The following is a 20,728-nucleotide window of genomic DNA, read 5'->3' as shown; positions in this document are numbered from 1 at the left end:
AAACTGGATGATTCATTGTAATTAATAGGCAGGACCTGAAACATCCACTGTAAAACACAACAGACATTTTATATTGCAATTCTCAATTCTGCCACAGGACGGAGCGGTTTACGGAGAAAAATTCATAAAAAGCTGAATATTCTAAAAAGTACGAAGGTTATGAATACCAAGAGTTATAGTCGGCATTATTAGAGCAAGCTGAATAGTATAAAAGTTGAAAGTTGAAAATAGCACAAAGTATGCAGGTGAAGAAGAGCGGCAAAATTTACAGAGCAACCAGAAAAGTGGAACTCAATAGTGTGAATGCCAGGAGCATTCACACTAACGACTTATCTATATATTATTTCTCAGAAAATAAAGACAGAAAGAGGTCTCTACTCTTGAATTGTCATACCAAGTCTTCTCAGATGACTATGTTAGCACCTTTTCTCTTTTTTTAAAAATTAATTTTTCTGAATCTACTTTCCTAATCAAGATGCGGATATTTTTTTCAAATTTACCATGATATCTGTATAGTTTTGGGCATTCTGCTGGGATCTTGATGGAAATTAAACAAAGTTGTCACCCAAAAAACGCTTCATGTTGACCTTGTGTCATTTATCTTGAGGTAGTTTTGAAGTTTCATGCCCGCTTTGAGGATTTTAACAGATTTTCTTTATGCTGCTCATACCATACTGTAAGGAAAAGTAATTATGTGCCTTTGATAACTATTATCCAGTAGCAGTATGAACAGTGCCCTGGGCGACCCTCTCCTTCTGCCACCGTAAGCCAATAAAAAGGCAGAAAAACATCTAAATTCTTGTGGTGAGACAGAAATCAGAGCAGTGCTACACAAAGCATGTACAATAGTCTTCCCATTCTCAGAATCCAGCAGGGGCATCAACTCTGCTTTTATAGAAGCAACAGACAACAGGTTCAAGATACAAATGACAAGACATTGTTTTTTTAACCTGGTATTGCTCCCTTTCTGAAGCAACCATTGCCCCTGTCTTGTTGCAGGGGTCACTCAAACTTCCTTAGGTTTCATCAAGGGTCATTTTCTGACCTATCTCATCCAAATGGGAATAAGAACCACAGGAAATGAAAATAAGATGTAAAATGGCCTTAAAAAGTTGCAGGAGACCAGCCCTCGAGGACTGGAGTTTGAGACCACTCGTAAAATAATGCCTTCAGAATTTAACTGACAAACAAATTTAATTACATGTGAGATTTCAGTATTTCAACAAATATTTACCTTCATAATTTAGTGCAAATACCAAGAGAAAAGATGTGATACACAATGCTTAAGTACATGGGTTACACATCGTTTCACATCGAGTTCCCTTATATCACCACAGCGCATACACCTCTGACCTCAGTTTTGTATTTGATTTGTTTCAGGGGTCCAAAATCCTCTTTTCAGATAAGTGGTCATTTAAAATTTGAAAAGGGAATCAGTGTCTTAGTGTCTGGAGGAAGGGAGGAGAAGCTGTACATTTTGAATGAGGCCCAGAATTAAGTTTCTCCAGTCAGTAATAAATCTGGAGAGCCATTACATCTGCTGGTGTTTTCACTTCTTGCTTCTCTTCACCGGCAAACTTCATGGAAATGCTGCCCACACTCTCAAATGTACCACTACCTGACATACTCACAAATAAACCATGTCAACATCAAGAGAGTTAACAATGCAAACAAGCTGAAGGCCGCTATTTAAGCAACCTGGGCTTCCTTAGCACCTCAAAGTCAGCAGAGCGCCAGGCTGATCACCCTCTTGTCATGTCACATTAATGTTCTTTCAAAGAGAGCCCTAAAGAGCAAGCGATTATACTCCACAGAAAAATGGACAATCCTTCACGTAAGTTGGCATCTCTGTATCAAAGATATTTTTTTGGTCTTATGAAATATTTTCATTTTATTCAGGAATGGATCTTTTGATGCTCACTAGCTGATAGCTGCCAAAGCTCTAAGGCAGACTCATACCAACAAAAGCTGACATACTTCTGGGTTTAAACTTTCCAGCACACTGTCTTCCTCTAGTGGCCAACAATTATATATAAAGTTCTGAATCGCACTAATGCATATTAGAACTGCGCCTAATGCAACTACTAGACTACCTTAACATTAGAAGATACCTGACTGACATGTACAAGCATCTGCAATAATACTGGTTATCAGAATGACAACGCTGGTCTGTGGTTACCTTCATATGCTCAGATCCATTAATATGCAAACAAAGTAAGCTGAGAGAAGAGCCAGAGGATATCCAGTCAGAGTGACAGAGGGGGGAAAGCCTGCGGGGCAGAAAGAAGCCTTTACCCAGCAGCTCTTATTGCCCAGCAACCTCACCACCGTACAGAGAATGCGTAGTGCTCTCTGCAGACTGCCACTGCTTACTCTCACCAACAGAGGTAATTACTTACAAATAAGGGGAAAAACCAGCTGTGAAAAATTAATGTCAAGTGCTAAAACTGCATTGCTTGCAATGAACAAGCAACAGGTCAGCAAAACCGTTAGGAATCATTTATATAAACATTTAACTTAAAAAAAAATGCCCAGAAATGTAATATAAAGTGAAAGAAAAAGAGTCAGGTTATAACAGTAGACATGTCTCGCTTCTTAAAGGGATGCTTTGGAAAATGCACACCTCAGTGTGTAGCAATACTTTTGGTTGACAAGATGTTTTTTTTTTTTTAATCTCAGCACGTCTGACTAAAATTAAAGGCAGGAAAAGGTTGTTTCCCCTTTTTACATCAGATTTGCGGGTCATCATTAGTGAGCCATTTTCCCTCCAGATTCAACTCTAGGCAGCTTAGGGCTTAATCAAGTGGAAATCTGGAAAAAAGGGGGTTTTTAGGGGTGGTCAGGGTTGGGGTGCGAGACAGAATGGGGCAATTGTTCAGATAAAGGCCTCACATTGAGTCTGCTTTCATGTCTCTCTGTGGGATGTGATGGGACTTTACAGTAGCATTTCACTCCCAGTAGGTTTTTGTTCACCCCTGCAGAAAAGATGCAGCCATAAAAGGTGATCTCAAATTTACAATCATGTAATAAAAATAACTTAAAGCAATTGGAGAACAGGTTCAAAGAGAGGGATCATTTAGGAGCCATAATGTAGTTGTAGTTTATCTTGCTTGTTTTACGTGTCACAAACACACATTTTGAAGGTCTTCACAGAAATCAGGGAAGGTGTTTAAGTTTGTTGGATAAGTCTCTGAAGAAGTCAAAAATCTGAAAACTTAAAAATAATGATGTCATAGCTCCACTTTTGATTAACTGTTTGTACTAAGAATATCAAATATGACAATAGCCAGCTTTAAAAATGCTCCTATCTTCCTTCCATAATTTTGTTGTTTTTGAAGTGACTGGATTAGGATTCTGGGTGTCGAGTTCACACTGTTCTGCTGCATTACTTCTGTCCTTGTCTTGGTTCATTTTCTATTCATGAATCAACTAACCATCTGGGAATTTAATTTCAAAGCTACATGTACATCCCTAAGAAGTCAGCTAATGATTACATCAGTACGAAACTTCACTGAGTTCAGCTTTAAGTTTCAATTATTGGGCAGGTTGAGATGTGCGTTGCATTATCTGTGTAAATATTATAGAGTAACGTTAGTTCCTTTTGTTATTGGCTCAGTGCTGCAGTATTTGAGCTACAGAGATTCTGGAGCAGTGAGTGTGTGGGTTTCATATATGGCACATGAAAGCTGCTAAAGCAGTTGAGTATTTTTGGTTTTAATTTGATCAAAATTAAGATGCATGTGAATAACATCTTAGTGTTGAGATGTTTCTAAACTTCCATAATTTGACTTTTGTTTTTCTTTAAAACATTTTTGTAATGCACTCTTTAGGAGGTGGAGAGAACTGGAAATCAACCAGGAAAAGAATAGTACATGAAAAGCCTTGAACAGTATATATAAATTTGCATCCATGAAAGAAATGCGAGTAGGTGAGGCACCAAAACTGGCAACAGCCCAGGGGCCCACATCATCCTAATTCCGGCCCTGGTCAAACTGTTGTCGCAACCTCAACTTTCCCAACACTAAAATGAGATTCCCTTCAGTTTTCCTCACAGACAGACAGGCTCCCACTGATCTATTATGCACCAAAGCCATTCTCATGCGTGTTTTGAATGAAATCTACCGTACTGATGGGTCCAGATAATCACGTTTTCTCTAGACAGGCTTAGTGTCACTAAATAAGCTGCAGAGAGGAACGAAAGAGACGGGTGAGAAAAAAACTTCTGAATCATGAGAGAATTTCTTTGAGCATCTTAAACACAGAAGAAAATGTGCTTTTGCTAAAGGCTAAACTTGTCATAAATGGCGCTTAAAAGAGAGCGTTAGCGTAAAGTGTTTAACAAATGTAAAGTACTTACAAGGCTGGTTGGCTACCTTACCTTTATTATAACGGAGTGTTGTCCATCAGCAGGTGCATTTGGCACATTTCAGTGATGCCTCCAGGTCCCGCTGGAAAGTTTTCCACTTGCCTCGGTTTCAATGAAATTCTCCACACCACTAGTTTTTGACATCAGCCAAAATACGAGCTTTTTAAAAAAAAAAAAAAAAAAAAGTCTTCTTCGTCACCTATCCTCACAGTTTTTGGTGGAATTTGGTTGCTGTCAGTGCATGCTCTCTTCCAAGCCGAATAAAAGTGGATATTTGCATCAGAGTGACCCTCCCCTCGCCTTTCTTAGCTGCCATTGTTAGTCACAGTTGGGGCTCGGATTCATCCCTCCCTCGCCAAATCCCTCCCGAACTGAGCGAGGAGCAGCTTTTATTCTCTGAGCCCAGGCTGGCAATTACTAAAAGCCACAAAGAAACTATTATACCGACCCCTTAAAAAAAATGAACGTCTATACATCACAACTGGTCTAGTTTAAATTGCTTTTGCTTTGGCGCAGTTCTTTAACTCTCAGTAGTCACATTACATTAACAGACAAGTTGAGCAGGAGCGACAGGAAGTGTCTTCCTTCGCTGCTGCAAGTACCAACTGCATGATGACCTACTCACTGTCTTCTCTTTAAGCTGCTGAATAATCTTCAGTCAATCAAAAATATATTTTTGATTAGATTGAATTTACATATTAAAGTTCATACTTGCCATAAATAATGGTCTGAGAAATAGTTGCTTCCTATAAATTAATCCGGTTTTTTCTATTTATGTTATGCTTACATGAGTCATATTATGATTTTTTTTATACATATCTAAGATAACCTGAATTAAAAAAAACTGTCTTGCTGTCAAAACTGTCAATGGGTATTGATGTGTGGGAATTTTGGCACCACTCTTCCTGGCAGAATAATTTAAATTCAGCCACATGGTGAAGCTTCCAACTCTGAACAGCCTTTTTAAGGTCAAATCACATCATCTCATTTGGATTTAAGTTGAAGCTTTGACTAGGCCATCTTAAAACCTTTTATATTGCCAGTTAGTTTTGGGTCATTTCTGCTGGAGAACAGAAGTCATGATTTCCATTAATCACACAGCAACCCAGCCAGCATGCATGAGTGGGCCCCACTTGGGTTTGTTTTGGGCTACATGGGTAATGAGTGGGCATGGGTTTTATCTGGGCAAACTACATGAGACACATATGGTTAACCTAACATGGGACCCATATGGGCTGGCCCATATGGGCTAAATGTATGGGCCCTATTTAGCAGTAATGTGGGCTAACTGGGAAAGGGACAGAAATGGGCTACACTGTGTGGGGCCCATATGGTTTTAGTATCATGGGCCCCACATAGAAAGCCCATGTGGGCTGACCACATTGAACCCACATGACATAAGCCTGGGCTGACCGTACATGGGTTGGACCTGGGCATGGACATGTAGGCCCTAGTCCTTTTTTATGTGGGCTAACTGGGACAGGGACAGAAATGGGCTACACTGTGTGGGGCCCATATGGTTTTAGTATCATGGGCCCCACATAGAAAGCCCATGTGGGCTGACCACATTGAACCCACATGACATAAGCCTGGGCTGACCGTACATGGGTTGGACCTGGGCATGGACATGTAGGCCCTAGTCCTTTTTTATGTGGGCTAACTGGGACAGGGACAGAAATGGGCTACACTGTGTGGGGCCCATATGGTTTTAGTATCATGGGCCCCCACATAGAAAGCCCATGTGGGCTGACCACATTGAACCCACATGACATAAGCCTGGGCTGACCGTACATGGGTTGGACCTGGGCATGGACATGTAGGCCCTAGTCCTTTTTTATGTGGGCTAACTGGGAATGGGACAGAAATGGGCTACACTGTGTGGGGCCCATGTGGTTTTAGTATCATGGGCCCCGCATAGAAAGCCCATGTGGGCTGACCACATTGAACCCACATGACATAAGCCTGGGCTGACCGTACATGGGTTGGACCTGGGCATGGACATGTAGGCCCTAGTCCTTTTTTATGTGGGCTAACTGGGAATGGGACAGAAATGGGCTACACTGTGTGGGGCCCATGTGGTTTTAGTATCATGGGCCCCGCATAGAAAGCCCATGTGGGCAGACCACATTGAACCCACATGACATAAGCCTGGGCTGACCGTACATGGGTTGGACCTGGGCATGGACATGTAGGCCCTAGTCCTTTTTTATGTGGGCTAACTGGGAATGGGACAGAAATGGGCTACACTGTGTGGGGCCCATGTGGTTTTAGTATCATGGGCCCCGCATAGAAAGCCCATGTGGGCAGACCACATTGAACCCACTTGACATAAGCATGGGCTGACCTTACATGGGTTGGAGCTGGAAATGGACATGTAGGCCCTAGTCCATTTTTTATGTGGGCTAACTGGGAATGGGACAGAAACGGGCTACACTGTGTGGGGCCCATATGGTTTTATTATTGTGGGCGCAAAATGGGAAGCCCATGTGGGTTGACCACATTGAACCGACATGACAAAAGCATGGGCTGACCATACATGGGTTGGACCTGGGCATGGACATGTAGGGCCTAGTCCATTTTTTATGTGGGCTAACTGGGAATGGGACAGAAACGGGCTACACTGTGTGGGGCCCATGTGGTTTTAGTATCATGGGCGCAACATGGGAAGCCCATGTGGGCTGACCACATTGAACCCACATGACATAAGCATGGGCTGACCATACATGGGTTGTACCTGGGCATGGATTTGTAGGCTCTAGTCCTTTTTTATGTGCGCTAACTTTGAATGGGAAAGAAATGGGCTACACTGTGTGGGGCCCATGTGGTTTTAGTATCATGGGTGCAAAATGGGAAGCCCATGTGGGCTGACCACATTGAACCCACATGACATAAGCATGGGCTGACCGTACATGGGTTGGACCTGGGCATGGACATGTAGGCCCTAGTCCTTTTTTATGTGGGCTAACTGGGAATGGGACAGATACGGGCCTCCCTTATGGGTGCCCATTTGGTTTCCGTATTGTGGGCCCAACATGAGAAGATCATGTGGGCTGACCAAATTGAACCCACATGACATAAACATGGCCGTACATGAGTTGGACCTTGACAAGGAAATGTAGACCCTATAGATTTTTATGTCAGTGAATGGTACAAAACTGTGGAACATCTTAATAGACAATGTGGTTAACCTGTAACTTTCAAACTTTTCACTATGTGTCAAAAGCAAAAGCTGCAAGAGCAAGAACATAAAAATTTGGAAAGAAAATTACCCAAAATATCAGATTGATGGTCTTGCCAAGGCAATTTGTACTCAGTTGGCCTCTAATGGAGTTGATATAAAGTGTAGAAGCAATTGCATAAGCTTTTCTGTCAACAGAAGGAAAAGCTTTCCTTGGATGGTTACCTCGTCTTGGAAGTCACCAAGGTGTATTGTATTTGAACCTAAAACATGCTCACTATGTGATCTCCTTGTCTGGCTCATTTACTAACACCGACATGACACTAGGCTTCCAAAAAAGACCAAGATATTGCCATTAAAAAATAATGCTTCAATGCTTTATTTTTTAAAACAGTTCAGTATTGTTCTTACTACACTTTGAACCCCTAACGGTTTTTCTTTTTATTATTTACACTAGAACAGTCCAGTCCAGTCTGGATGTGATTTTTGTGACATAATCTGTTTTAAATATCCACCATGTATATGTAATCTTCTGCTCACTCAAAATTAGGTTCAGATCTGGACTTTTCACCTTGCTTTTTTTTTAATCCAAAGGGTTTATTGCAGCTTTTTCACAACAGGATTTAAGTCTTATTTGAAGAAATTGTTCAGATCAGACCATTGTGAAAAATATTACAAAATGTTTAGAAAATAAATTTAAACAAAACTCATTATCAAGTGAAAGACTAAAATTTTGAGCATCGCGATCTGTGTCATATATCTGCAAACATTTTCCAAGTTGTCAGCATAAATAAAATGAAATAAAAACTTAACATTTCTATTAATGATTAATTTTATATATTTTAATCTGGTTGCAATGATCTTTTTAATCTTTTTATTGCTCTATTGCAGCGATGTCAAACTCTAGTCCTCAAGGGCAGGTGTGCTGCAGCGTATAGATGTGCCTCTGCTGCACCACAACTGAATAAAATAATTAGTTCATTAAGGCTCTGGAGAACCGATCTACACAAGGAGGAGGTAATTAAGCCATTTCATTCCAGGGTTTTGTACATGTGGCTCATCTACACGCTGCAGGACATCTGAGGACTGGAGTTTGACACTTGTGCTCTTGGCACATTTGCCAATAAAGATTGGTGAATTGAAGTAGGCATTTTACACATCCGCGAAAGAAAATAGTTTCAAACAACATTTGAATAAGGAGGACGACAATATTTATCTATTTTTGTTTGAGCACGTTTTTGAGTGTTACATCGGTTTTACATTTGTTAAACCGATGTAACACTCTCAAAATTAATCTTGAATTTCTTGGAAAACGTAAAATTAACTGCGGATGGATATGCCGTTTCACACTCCAACGTATTCTCCTCATCAGTCTGTTTGCGCGGAGTCTGCAGGTTGACTGTCCTACGAAACAATCTGTAAGTACTTCTCTTCTGTCTGTTTTACCTGCATTATATCAAATTTTAGGGAGATTTTAAATCGCCAGTTAAAGAAATGTGCTGGTCGTAACAGATCGGATGACCGTCGTACCCCAAAAGATTATTTATGGGTTTTTTTTTTTATCCTTTCCGGTGACAGTTTTTTCTGATATTGTTAAAACACACACAATAAGTTATCTACCATCATTAAGATAAGAATATTTTGGTGCAGAGCGATTTCAAACTCCTATTGTTTTGGGCCATAACATTTTCAAATATTGCGGCGCCATTATTTGCTGAGCTACCATTGGTTCATTTGAGCGCTGACGCGGCAGAATAAATTCGGTTCACTAAAGAATCTAAGTTGCTAGCAGAATTTGTTTCAGTGTCTTGACACAATAAAACCACTTGCATGATTTAAAAAGAGTAACTTGTGATTTCATTCTATGGGCTTTTAATAATCTTTCTCCCAGTCAGTTAAACCAGCATGCATGGGTGGGTCTCATGCATGCTAGCTTGGCTGGGACCCACCCATGCAAGGGTGCTTTTTTAATTATTATTATTATTTTTTTAAATGAAACTGCATTGAATCGTTTTGTTTTGGGCGAGATTGGTAATAATTGGGCATGGGTTTTATCTGGGCTAACTGCATGAGCCCCATATGGTTAACCTAAAATGGGAGCCATATTGTTGACCCATTTGGGCTAAATGTATGGGTCCTTTTCAGCATTAATGTGGGCTAACTGGGAATGGGATAGAAATGGGCAACACTATATGGGGCACATGTGGTTTCAGTATATTTGGCATAAAAGCTTTTTTTGTAAATAGGATGAAGGTATAGTAAATATTTTTAAATCCTTTTTTTATTTTGTAAGTGACACTTTAAAGTGTTTTGTTCTGCCAGAGTTTGTTTCAATCTGCACAGTTTCGTGTTCTTCAGTGGCCACTCCTGAATCAAAGATTGAAAGATGAAGAATTCTTTTTGTTGTTTTTGCAATATTTTAAGTGTAGCTCTTGTTCTTTAATACGTGCAATATTTTAGGAGTGATTTCTTAGTGATTTTCTAAACTGCTCTTAGGATTAATACTACTGTCTTGTCACAGTACTATACACAGTAAATGAGGATAATTGCATTAGTGAAACTGTTCAGTGTTTACAATATATGGCTACAGTGAGTACTCTATACCAAGGGTCTCAAACTCCAGTCCTCGAGATCCGGTAAACTGCAGTTATTGGATGTGCCACAGGTAAAAAACACTGGAATGAAATGGCTTAATTACCTTCTCCTTGTGTAGATCAGTTCTCCTGAGCCTTAATGACCTAATTATTCTATTCAGGTGTGTTGCAGCAGAGGAACAGCTAAAGGTTGCAGGACACCTGCCCCTGAGGACTGGGGTTTGACACCCCTGCTCTATACATAGGCTGTTTTGCCTTAATATTATTTTTTGGAGAAGCCCAAATGTTATATTAACTGCATTATGAACATACATTTCTTTGCAGACTTGAAGAGCACGAAACTGTGAAGATCACCCATCAACGATTTGAAAAAGGTAGTTTTATAATTTTTATTTTCATAAGGTTTTGGGAATTAAATGTTTTGTTGCAATTTTATAACCATTTTATCAGGCAAGCTTTATGTACAAATTACTACTTCTGCCAAAACTGACAGTAAATAAGACTCTATAATAACATTACACTTAGGAAATTCCTTAATCATGGCCCTTCTGAAGAGTGGTACCCCATGAATGTTAACATTTAGAATTAAAATATGAACTGAAAGATGAGTCATTTAACAACGGTTAAGTTATTGCTTTTACCACTGTAAAAGATCTAATCGATAATGCTTTAAATGTCACGAAAGCAGTAAAGCAACAACTACAGCCAGATGCTTCATGGAAGATATGCTGTGTGCGTGTTCTTGGAAATGCAGGTGACAAACATTTACTTGTATGAAAATTTTGAAAACGTGAGCTTTAGATTTACAAATGTGTTAATCCTTTTTTTTAAAAATTCTTTTCTAAAGACTGCTATGGAGAAGCACGACGAAAGCTTGCAAGGGCAGAAGCAACATCAGATCTTCAAACAGATAGTGATATCCCAGAAAAGCGACGTAGAAGGTAGTGTGGAACAGGGACTTATGTAACACACAACTCTAAACCTTCTGTCTTCCTAGTTGTCATTTGAGCCGCTCTCAATTCCTTTACCCATTTGGTTCTCTTTGCTTTACTATTTTCTCATCCTTCAGGACTTAAAGGAACAACATATTTGTAAGAATGGAAAATTACACAGGAAAAAATGCTAATACTTGTGAGCTTTACTATAGATTTTGCCACATTCCTACTTTAAATGAACTAGATTACTGTTTTTTTAACCATATTGGTTGTCATAGGTTCAACTGTAACGTTTTATCTTTTGGATATTATTTCTGTATCTCTCACAGTTAACTTGAAATAAAATAGTTAAATTGCTCACTAGACTGTAGCCTTTTTGGTTGTGTTTTTTTTTTTTACCAACTTTTACCACTTGTTAAATTCTGATTTATCATTTCAGATCCTCCCACAAATGGGGCACATTTTCTTCAAGTGAAGACAGTGTGGACTCCTCAGAGAATGAAGTTCCACCTTCTCCTCCCTTGGAACCTACCACAGTTGGATCTGCCTCAAAAGTGTGTAGTCTCGGTGTGTCCAGAAAGAGAAGCCTCAGCACAACTCCAAATCTGAGAAGTGCAACTGCAAGTCTTTCTATGAGTCCTGGGACTTCTTTGAGCAGGAGCAGCTCCAGCTTGGGAGAGGCTATGTTTACTAGGCTGGTTACACTTCTTGAGGAGGTTAGAGAAACACAAAAACTACACGGACAGTTGTTGAGTACCTTGCTGAGACAGAAATCTGCTTCACCACCGGTTGAACCACCTGAAGGAGCTGTTTTTCCAATGTGTACAATCAATGATGTCCTGGGCATGAATGAGAAGCTGGGTGACTCAGACTTCATGTCTGGAGTTGTAAGTTAAAATTTTGTTCCTTAAAAATTAACATTAAATTAGCCCCATTGCAGTAAGCAATTAACTAATGACATGATAAATTAAAACAAATTCCCATAATTTATAATTTTTCTGTTTCTACTAAAAACTGCTTGACAAGTATTCAGTCTGGTGTTTAGGTCTCAGCTTGCCATTTTTTGAAGTACACATTTGTTTACAAAGACTTCATAATTGGATATTTAAATTGTCTTCCAGTTGCAATGCTCATTGTTCATTAGAATTTAAAGTTTATCAATCTTTGAGAATGTGTTCTTACTATTATATTATTTGAAAATGGTTGTAAAACATTTAATCACAGTAACTTCTGGGAATTTATTGTCCAGAAAAATTTATTGTGACAGGCCTCCCTTAAATTGATGCATAAATTAATTAGCATTTTGTCCATGTATAAAATTAAGCATATAAGCTATATATGTGTGAAACAATAACAAATCAATTAATAAAAACTAAATTGCATCCTGATTTTCAAATGTTGTCTTGCAATTGTCATTATATTTAAGGTTGCCATGGTTGCAGAAATTGGAGGAGCATCCTTGGATGACGCAATACGACGGGCTATGCGATTCCTGATGTCCCATGAATTAGCAGTCCAGTTCAACCTGTTTGGCCGACATGGGAAACACCAGTTCCGGGACCTGCGTCTCTTTGATGTTGTGTATGGTAAATATCAGTTTTTATGGTCAGAGTAACTTTTCTTTTCACTTTTTTTCCTTAAACATTTGTTAATTTATTTTGTTTGTCATATGCCTTTTGTTTATTTGTAGTAATCTTTTGGTTTTATTCACATAGTGTTCTATCACTCAAGAACTTTTGATAGCTGACAAAAATTTTAAATGATATTTGTATTTCAAACAATACAAAATAACTATAGAACCTTTCTTATATCAGTATAAGAAAGATATAGATGGATATTTTCAATTTGAACTAAGAATCTAGTGTGTGTTCATAATAATAAAGACTCGAGTGCTTTTATTTTGGCAGATCTTTGCAAGCATTTTTGCCCCCTGAAGGGGGAGAGGCAAATGTCATGAATGTTACATTGTACTAAAGTAAAACGCTAATACAGTTTCTACCTTTGCTTGTTATTTTAGGGGCACTTAAAAGAAATGGTTCCATCGTTGGACTCACACATAAAGATGTGGAAAAGGCACTCTGAGTGGTTCACTGGAGCCCGTGACAGAGGTGGGAATAGGAGAATTAGAGCAAGTAGGGAGGCTGCCAATTCTCACTCTGGTGGGCAGGTCTTCCAAGAAGGACAGTTACAATAATATGCAAGCTTTCAAGTGTAAGCATGCATGTAGGTTATTCTAAAAGGTTTTGTGAAAGGTGTGTGTATGTACCAGTAAACAAGTTTGTTGTTCAAAAATGCCATGTGAACAATTTTGTAGATTTTTAATTTTTTTTTTGTTGTTGTTTAAGAGCGCCATTTGTGCTTGTGGCACCGTTTGCTTTGTTAATTAAGTTCTAATAATTGCTGAGGTATAAAATAACTTCTGATTACAAAATAAACAGCCTTGACCAAAGGAAATTTCTTTTTTTCTCTTTAAACAAATTTTGTGATAAAGCGTTTTAGGACTTTGGTTTGTTTAAAACTGCATATCTATGAATGTTATTCATTTCAAGGTTAGGTGAGAACAACCCCATTGTTCCTATAAGGATTAAGGCATCTGGCTCCCACTGAAAACCCAGTCAGGGCCTGTAAACCATTATGGGCTAAAGCATATGGGCCCATCATGGAAAATGTGGAACTACTAATTTGTTACCCATATTCTAGCCCAGTTCAGACCCAATTGGGGTCCAGGTAAATATTCCTGAAAGCACCCTAGTGGGCCACAGATGGGCCTCGTGTAAGTTAACCATCTGGGCCCCACTGAAAACCCAGTCAGAGCCCATTAAAATCTACCTGGGCAAACCCATGTGGGGCCACCATGGAAACCGTGGACAAACCCACTTGTTACCCATATTCTAGCCCAGTTCAGACCCAATTGGGGCCCAGGTAAATATTCCTGAAAGCACCCTAGTGGGCCACAGATGGGCCTCGTGTAAGTTAACCATCTGGGCCCCACTGAAGACCCAGTCAGAGCCCTTTAAAATCTACCTGGGCAAACCCACGAGGGGCCACCATGGAACCCGTGGACAAACCCTTTTGGGACCCATATGACAGCCCTCTTTTATCCCATATGGGGCCCACCTAGGTATGCTGGCTGGGAAGTAGCAGCCCTTGCCCATTAAACGTCTGCCACCATGTGTCAGTATGATGTGTTGTTTGTGAGATGTTTTACTTTTGCATTTGACGCATCACAATGTTCCACTTTTGTCTCATCTGTCCACAGAGCATTTTTGAGTTGTCAATGTGCTCCAGTAGTAATTTCGGTTGAAACCCATGACACTCTGTAGTGCAAACTAATGCCAATGACACATCCTGCTGATACTTACATAAATATGAAGTGTATATTTACTTTTACCATCTTCTTCCCCATTTTATCCTGTGATAGATGTTCAGTGAAGACTGATTAAAACAGAATATCTTGCTCATGTCATACCATACAACAAATCCAAGGAGGCAGATCATTGCACACTTCAGTCTGGTGTTCTGTGAGGCCCCTTTTTCAGTCTCTTCTTTGAAACAAAACAAACAGGGTCATATTTTTTTAAACTCTTGTTTGGTTAAAGCTCCGAGCTTCTGTCAAAATGACAAAGATAAAGCAGCAGATTTTATAGTGTACAAATACATCTGTTGACATTGACGGTAGTTTTCCTTGTTTGGCAGACTGGTGTTATTTTTTTGATTTCCTCTTGATGTCTCATGAGGTTTCTCGAATAAAAAGCTCCATTACTGCTGCAAATGAACCTTGATGTTGTTTAGTTGACAGTAAACCAAACTGGCTGGTTTAGTTTGAGACAGAACATCTTAATAGGAGGGGGAAAGTGTTTAGATGCTGCCAAGTGATGTGTTTTATTTATGTTTATTTACAGTGAAAATTGGTGCTATCCTGTTTACAGGCATTTTTACGTCAGCAGATTTTATAAAGGCTGCAAGGCAGAAAAGCTTTCTGTTCAGAGCACATCAAATATTTGAAATTATTTCAAATGTTCTCTGAAACTCAACATTTGAATTTGGATTTAAAGATAGTTTAAGTTTCATTTTCGATAGAATTTAATTGTTCTACAACAGCTCTAATTTCTAAGAAACATAATCCTAAAAGCAGTCTTTGGGTTTATATCTCAGCACAAGTGTTTTCAATAGCTTCATCAGCAGCTGCAATTGCCAAGTGTATGCCTATGAATGACCAATTATCGCCACCTAGAGGATAAAAACAGACGTCAACCTGTTTTTCACAAATTTTACTGCTTAATCTTTACTAACTCTTGGTTGATTTGAAATTAATTGCAATAGGTAATAGAAAATGTTATGATTAGGTGAGCCAAAAACAAATCTTCATCAGACAATTCAAAGTTCAAGGTGTCCAAAAAAGCCCAGTTAGCACCAAGGATCATGTTCCAAAGAGGTTCGGGTTGCTAACAGGGCAGAGCTTGCCGAAATGGCAGCAAGCTGGTATGAGTGTTTCAGTCCACACAATGTGGCAAATGCTTTTAGATAACAGCTTTGTGTCAACAAGGGGCAGCAAAAAGGACACATTTCTGCAAGAAAATGTCAACTGAGATCACACTGATAATTTGCAGGAATGGCTAGAATTGCACTGCAGAGGACAGAAGCACACTGAGACTTTACAATGTATCACCAAAGGGTCAATGGAATCATGCATGGTAATAAATAAATGGCATACATGCCTGGAAAAAAGAAAAGAAAGACCTCTCTGCATTTGTATAAATGAGCTATATAATGTTTATTAAAATATATAAAATACAAAATACATATATGCATAATTAGATCCAGGATGAAATATGCATATAGAGCATAATTATTATACAGTAAAATGTGTTTACATATATAGATTTTTAATACATATAGGAAGATATTTTTGCATTAAAACTGGCAGTGGTGATTTCATATTCCCCCTCCCCTCTCCTCCCTCCCTCGCACACACAAACAGGAAGCCTCCTGGCCCCACAGCACCGGTCCCACGAAAGCGGGGCCTCTCTGGAAAGCTTGCGAGCAGCAGCACCTTTACACCTGAGATCTGCATTTGTGAAAAAGTCTCACACGGAACAACAACTATTCGGACACATACTATAGCTTTATAGGACTTTGATTGAAGAGACTGAGTGACACAACAGAAGTCATCTGATTTGAATTTCTTCTTTACTGAACCCCTTAAAAAATATGTGGAAGGAGTGCAGGCTTTCAAGTACAACATTTGGGGAAAATACTGAAAAACTGCGCCATTTCTCTCTTATTACATGCCGAGATCCTGCTAAGCAGACACCATTTACCATCAGTGTACTTGGCAGCTCAGTACAGTGTTTCTTAGTATATCTGCAGAGTTTGCAGGAAGCTTTGTAGATCCAGGATGGAGAGTGCTTCCATTGGATTAGTCCTTCAGAATAGCGTGGTTTGGTCCTGTAATGGTTTCAGTCACTCATATGTATTTATACATAAAGCTGTCATGTCTGGTGGTAGTGGTGGTAGTGGTGGTGGTGGTGGTGTTCATGGTGATGGTGATGCTCATGGCGCTGCACCACAGGAACAACAATCCCTGGGCTCCCGGGGGGGCCGGACGCCTGCTCCCTCTCCATGCCGGGCAGCATGGACGGCATGGCAGGCTGCTGTTGGTGGTGGGGCTGCGGAGTCAGAGGGGTTTTGGTCGGGGACATGGAATCGCGAGCTCTGGCTTTCAGCCGCTTGCTGTGACTGTGCTGCAGAGGGTGCTGGTGGTGGGCTGAGGGTTGAGCTTGGTGTGGCAGGTGGTACACATCCTGACCCCCGTGACCTGTGGCGTTGCCACTGTGCAGCATCGTTTGGGTGGGAGGGTGGTAACTGTGGCATTTGTTGTATTTGCCACCTCCGTTATTACCTCCACTTCCCTTATAGACTCCTTTAGGGGATTTGAGAAACTGAGCACCTTTGGCTCGAGGCTCTGCAGGGTTGTAGCTTTCACCAATGACCTGCGAACGTCGGTGGTGAACAACTTGGGCTTCTGGCTCGTGGGAGCGAGAGCGACTCTGGCTTTGTGAGCTACGAACTTGAGTCTCCTGAGCGGGGCAGTCTGGGTTCGTTCCTGAAATACAGTATAAAAAGTAGTGGCATATTAAATTAAGGTAAATGGATATTTTTCATGCTAAAACTGATATAAACTTTTGAAATGCTGCAGTAAAGCTAACAAAAAGAAACCTGGACACATTTCCTCTTGCAGACAAAACATCAAACCTTGACTATCAATCCAGGTCAATGTGAAAAGGGGGGCTGAGACACAGTCTGGAAACCTGTAGCTTCTGAGATAATAGAGACCCAAAGAAAGTTTATGTCCGACTCAAAATCCAAAACTGAACTTGGAAACCATGCAATAGTTGAAGTTAACAGCTTGCACTTGGTGAACTTTTACCCTCTTGTTATTTCTTTAGCTATGCCGCCCTGCAGTGAACGCTGCCATGTAGATGCATGTCTGTAACTGCAGCAACTGTAGCTGTGGCACAGATTGACAGCAGCTGGAGAGCTCCAGTGACCCTGACTGCTTGTTTTTACTCTGCCACGGTGAAGCATTTGATCAGGTTAGTGGAGGAACGTTTTACATATTTTTTCTCAGGTATACATCCTGGAATATAACTGCAATTACAATATCAAAAGTTATTTTAGCTCACCTTACGAGACGTTGCTGACTTAAAGCTATTACCATGTTATTATGAAAAAGAGGTGAGTGATGCTTTCAGAACAGACTATAAAAAGTGAGATCCAGATTGATATTTTCATTATATTCAGAGATGGAGCATACATTTCGAAACTCACTGAAATTAGACTATTCAATTATTTTTACTTGAAAATTCTGAATGAAAAATGTGTAATGAGAGATCTTTATAAATATTTTATTATTTATTTACAGGAATAAATAAATATTTATGAATTTGGTATCTGAAGAAAATGATGACAATAGACGGGAGTTTCAGAAGAAAGAGCATCTGCAGTATTTTAGAAGTTATAAATGTAACTTGAGTTCTTGTATAGACCAAATAAAATGGAAAATATGTCAAATGTTTTAATTATGAATAAAGCTTCCATCTTTCACAGACAAAGTATTTAAGTTATTCCTGCTTTAGTTAAATCTTAGTTTGAATGTGTGGTGATAATACATGTATGCTGAAATCAAAATGGTTAAATAATGTCGAACTGAACTGACCTTCAAATCTGGAAGTGTAGTTCTCAATACCAGCCAGGTCCAGGTAGTGGTTCCTCCTCTCTGTGTTCTCATCCACGCAGTAATGCTGACCCTCGGCAGCCGGAGGTTCACTGCTCTGTCCTTTGCTACTGTAGGAGAGAAAAAAGAAAAGTCATATGTGTGGCTTGAACACATTTTTCATAAGAAAGGTTTCAAACAGACTAACCTGAAGTATGAGGAGAGACGCTTGTCAGATGACCGGCTCTCGTCTTGGTGACAGCGCTCTGAAAAAGTACAGTTGAAGTTAAATAATGACTGAATGAACATGAACCTGTTGTATTGTTATGATTTAGTCTCAATGCATATCAATTTACTTCTTCTAAACTGAAAAAAGGGGAGTGTAAATACTTTGGTATCTAATCAGGCCAAGTTTAGCAATCACAGAACCATTAAAAGAGGGCTTAGGAGCTAAAAAACATGTAAAATGCCCCTATTGTTTCTGGATAAATCTGTATTAAACCAAAAACTAATTTGAAAAAATGTTAAAATTAATTGCAAATCAAATATAAATTATATCATATTAGTATAAATTAATGAAAAACATACTTCATTTTTTTTTAGAATTAATTATTCCAATAATGGCGTAAGGAATAAAGCCTGGAGACAAAATAACAACAAAATCAAGGTTCAGATTTTTTTAATACTCTTTAAGTCTGAGTAGGAAACCTGAGCCGGTTCATTTTTCACCTGCTCCCGTGTCTCGTCTGTGGCTCCTCGGCTCCGGGGTGACGGTCAGCTTCACGCGCAGAGTCTTACTTTTGTTATGACAGGAGTGATTCACAGAGGCATCCACCACATCATAGATGGTGTGCATCAAACTCGACATGTCCTTTATAGATCAAAAAACATCGTTTACAATTCCAAATTTGATTTAAAAAAAAAAACTACTAAAAAGACGCGTCTAAATACATATTAGATGGGACGTTTTGGAAGCATTACAAAAACAACAGCTCAGTAGCCAGAGGCAAAGCCAGCCCACATACTTCTTTGGTGACTTTCCCACTGTTGTCAAAGTCGTAAAGAGTGAAGATCCACTCCTGACGGTTGTCATCTTCCAAAGAAACATCACACTCCACATCCTGGAAAAAAAAACAAAAAAAAACATTTGTCCCTCTTTCATACACATAAACACTCAGACAGTTCAGCGTAGCTCTTTATCCTCCTCATCATCACTGCGATTATGCTCCAAAGGCATGCCAACGGCAAGACACATCCGCATTTAAAACAGCAGGGGGAAGCAAAGTACAGCTTGTTCTGGTTTTATTTAGTCAGCAACAAAGGTTTTCATTAAACGTGCATTACAGAATAGGAAAGATTGCCTAACTCTGCAAAATAGAGTTAGACATTTTCTTATGCATTCACATTTAGAAAGTGAAAAACAGAGAGACAGAATCACCTAATTTTAATTATGAAAAAATGCAAAGCGATTCTTAGTTTTTTTTTCAGCTGCAACCTCACTTACTGAGATGAGAAACACTGTGTGATTGTAATCCAAAAATTATATCAGACAAGGTAAAAATGCTGGCAGATCACATTAACTCTTACATTGACGCTAATGCGTTTCTTCCCGGAGCTTTTGGTGCCGTCTCTGAGAGGTTCCTTCTCTCCATCCTCTGAGTGCAGGAACTGCAGGTAGCTTTCACAACCCTCAGCCTTCTCCTGGGGAAGAATCACTGTCGATGCAAAAGAAAAGCAATAAATAAGGGTCGGAGACAACCTTTTGTTCTATGCAAGACAATCTTTGACTCTCACAATGTCAATCTAATCGCTATGAAAGATGTCTGTGATGCCTATCTACTTTTCTTGATAAGATTTCGTTTTAAGGGTGCTTTTTGCAGCCATGAGGCTTTGTGTGCTCAGCTCAAAGTGAGCAGTTTAAGATTAAAACACAACTTTACAATTTTTGTTCAACTACACGGGACAAGCCAACAAAAAATGGTACAATCTGTCATAATACATCTGATAGGCTAACTGTCTTCTCCGCCTACCCTCAAGGGGACAGTGTTGGTCTGTGAATTGTCCTTCCTTCAGTTCAGCATTCGGAAACTCCTGGGGAAAAGAAAAGAGGAGAGAAAGACACAGAGGATGGGAGAGAGGAAAAGGAGAGAGAGGGTTAGAGATGTAAGCGAATCTGCAGTTCAGACCACAGACGCAGAAAAAACAAACAGTTCCAGCTAAAGCATTTCCTACTCAGATGAGTGGCAGAGGGCTCCAGGCTCCAGCGCGGCCAAACACTTTGAACATCTGCACGCTTATTGTGTTTCACTGTCTGGGACGCAGCGAGCGCGGCCACAGCCAAGCTTTCAAGATTCCTCCGAGCCCTTCAAATGGATCCCTCACATTCATCAAAAAGCTTGTGATGCACTTCATCATCTGAGCATCCTCTCTCTCTCTCTC

General features: G+C 39.7%; 1 protein-coding gene and 1 long non-coding RNA gene across 6 annotated transcripts in view; one reads left to right on the top strand and one right to left on the bottom strand.

Moving 5' to 3' along the window:
• The first annotated feature begins 9,920 nt into the window (after window positions 1–9,920).
• Window positions 9,921–14,159, top strand: LOC116714865 (uncharacterized). 4 transcript variants are annotated; one of them, XR_004338143.1, is made up of 6 exons: window positions 9,922–10,512; window positions 10,827–10,892; window positions 10,986–11,079; window positions 11,513–11,960; window positions 12,500–12,659; window positions 13,091–14,159. It is a non-coding gene; the product is annotated as an uncharacterized LOC116714865 (long non-coding RNA). The 4 variants fall into 4 exon arrangements; XR_004338144.1 differs by having other exon boundaries at window positions 10,824–10,892; XR_004338141.1 differs by having other exon boundaries at window positions 9,921–10,512; window positions 10,827–11,079.
• Window positions 14,160–16,244: 2,085 nt separating this feature from the next.
• Window positions 16,245–20,728, bottom strand: part of nkd2b (NKD inhibitor of WNT signaling pathway 2b) — a 29,324-nt gene continuing 24,840 nt past the window's right edge. The window contains exons 4-10 of one of the 2 annotated variants that reach the window (XM_032559083.1): window positions 20,320–20,380; window positions 19,877–20,004; window positions 19,315–19,410; window positions 19,019–19,160; window positions 18,498–18,555; window positions 18,293–18,417; window positions 16,245–17,179 (exon numbers count right to left, since the gene is read on the bottom strand). In XM_032559083.1, coding sequence (XP_032414974.1) covers window positions 16,566–17,179; window positions 18,293–18,417; window positions 18,498–18,555; window positions 19,019–19,160; window positions 19,315–19,410; window positions 19,877–20,004; window positions 20,320–20,380 — 1,224 coding nt within the window. In that variant the 3' untranslated portion in view covers window positions 16,245–16,565. Of the gene's footprint in view, window positions 17,180–18,292; window positions 18,421–18,497; window positions 18,556–19,018; window positions 19,161–19,314; window positions 19,411–19,876; window positions 20,005–20,319; window positions 20,381–20,728 lie in introns of both variants that reach the window. The other variant, XM_032559082.1, reaches the window with a different exon arrangement.

The sequence above is a fragment of the Xiphophorus hellerii genome, chromosome 3 (genome assembly GCF_003331165.1).
Source record: "Xiphophorus hellerii strain 12219 chromosome 3, Xiphophorus_hellerii-4.1, whole genome shotgun sequence".
NCBI classification, from domain to species: Eukaryota; Metazoa; Chordata; class Actinopteri; order Cyprinodontiformes; family Poeciliidae; genus Xiphophorus; species Xiphophorus hellerii.
Note: the sequence above shows the minus strand (reverse complement) of the source record. Positions and strands in the feature narration are given on the sequence as shown.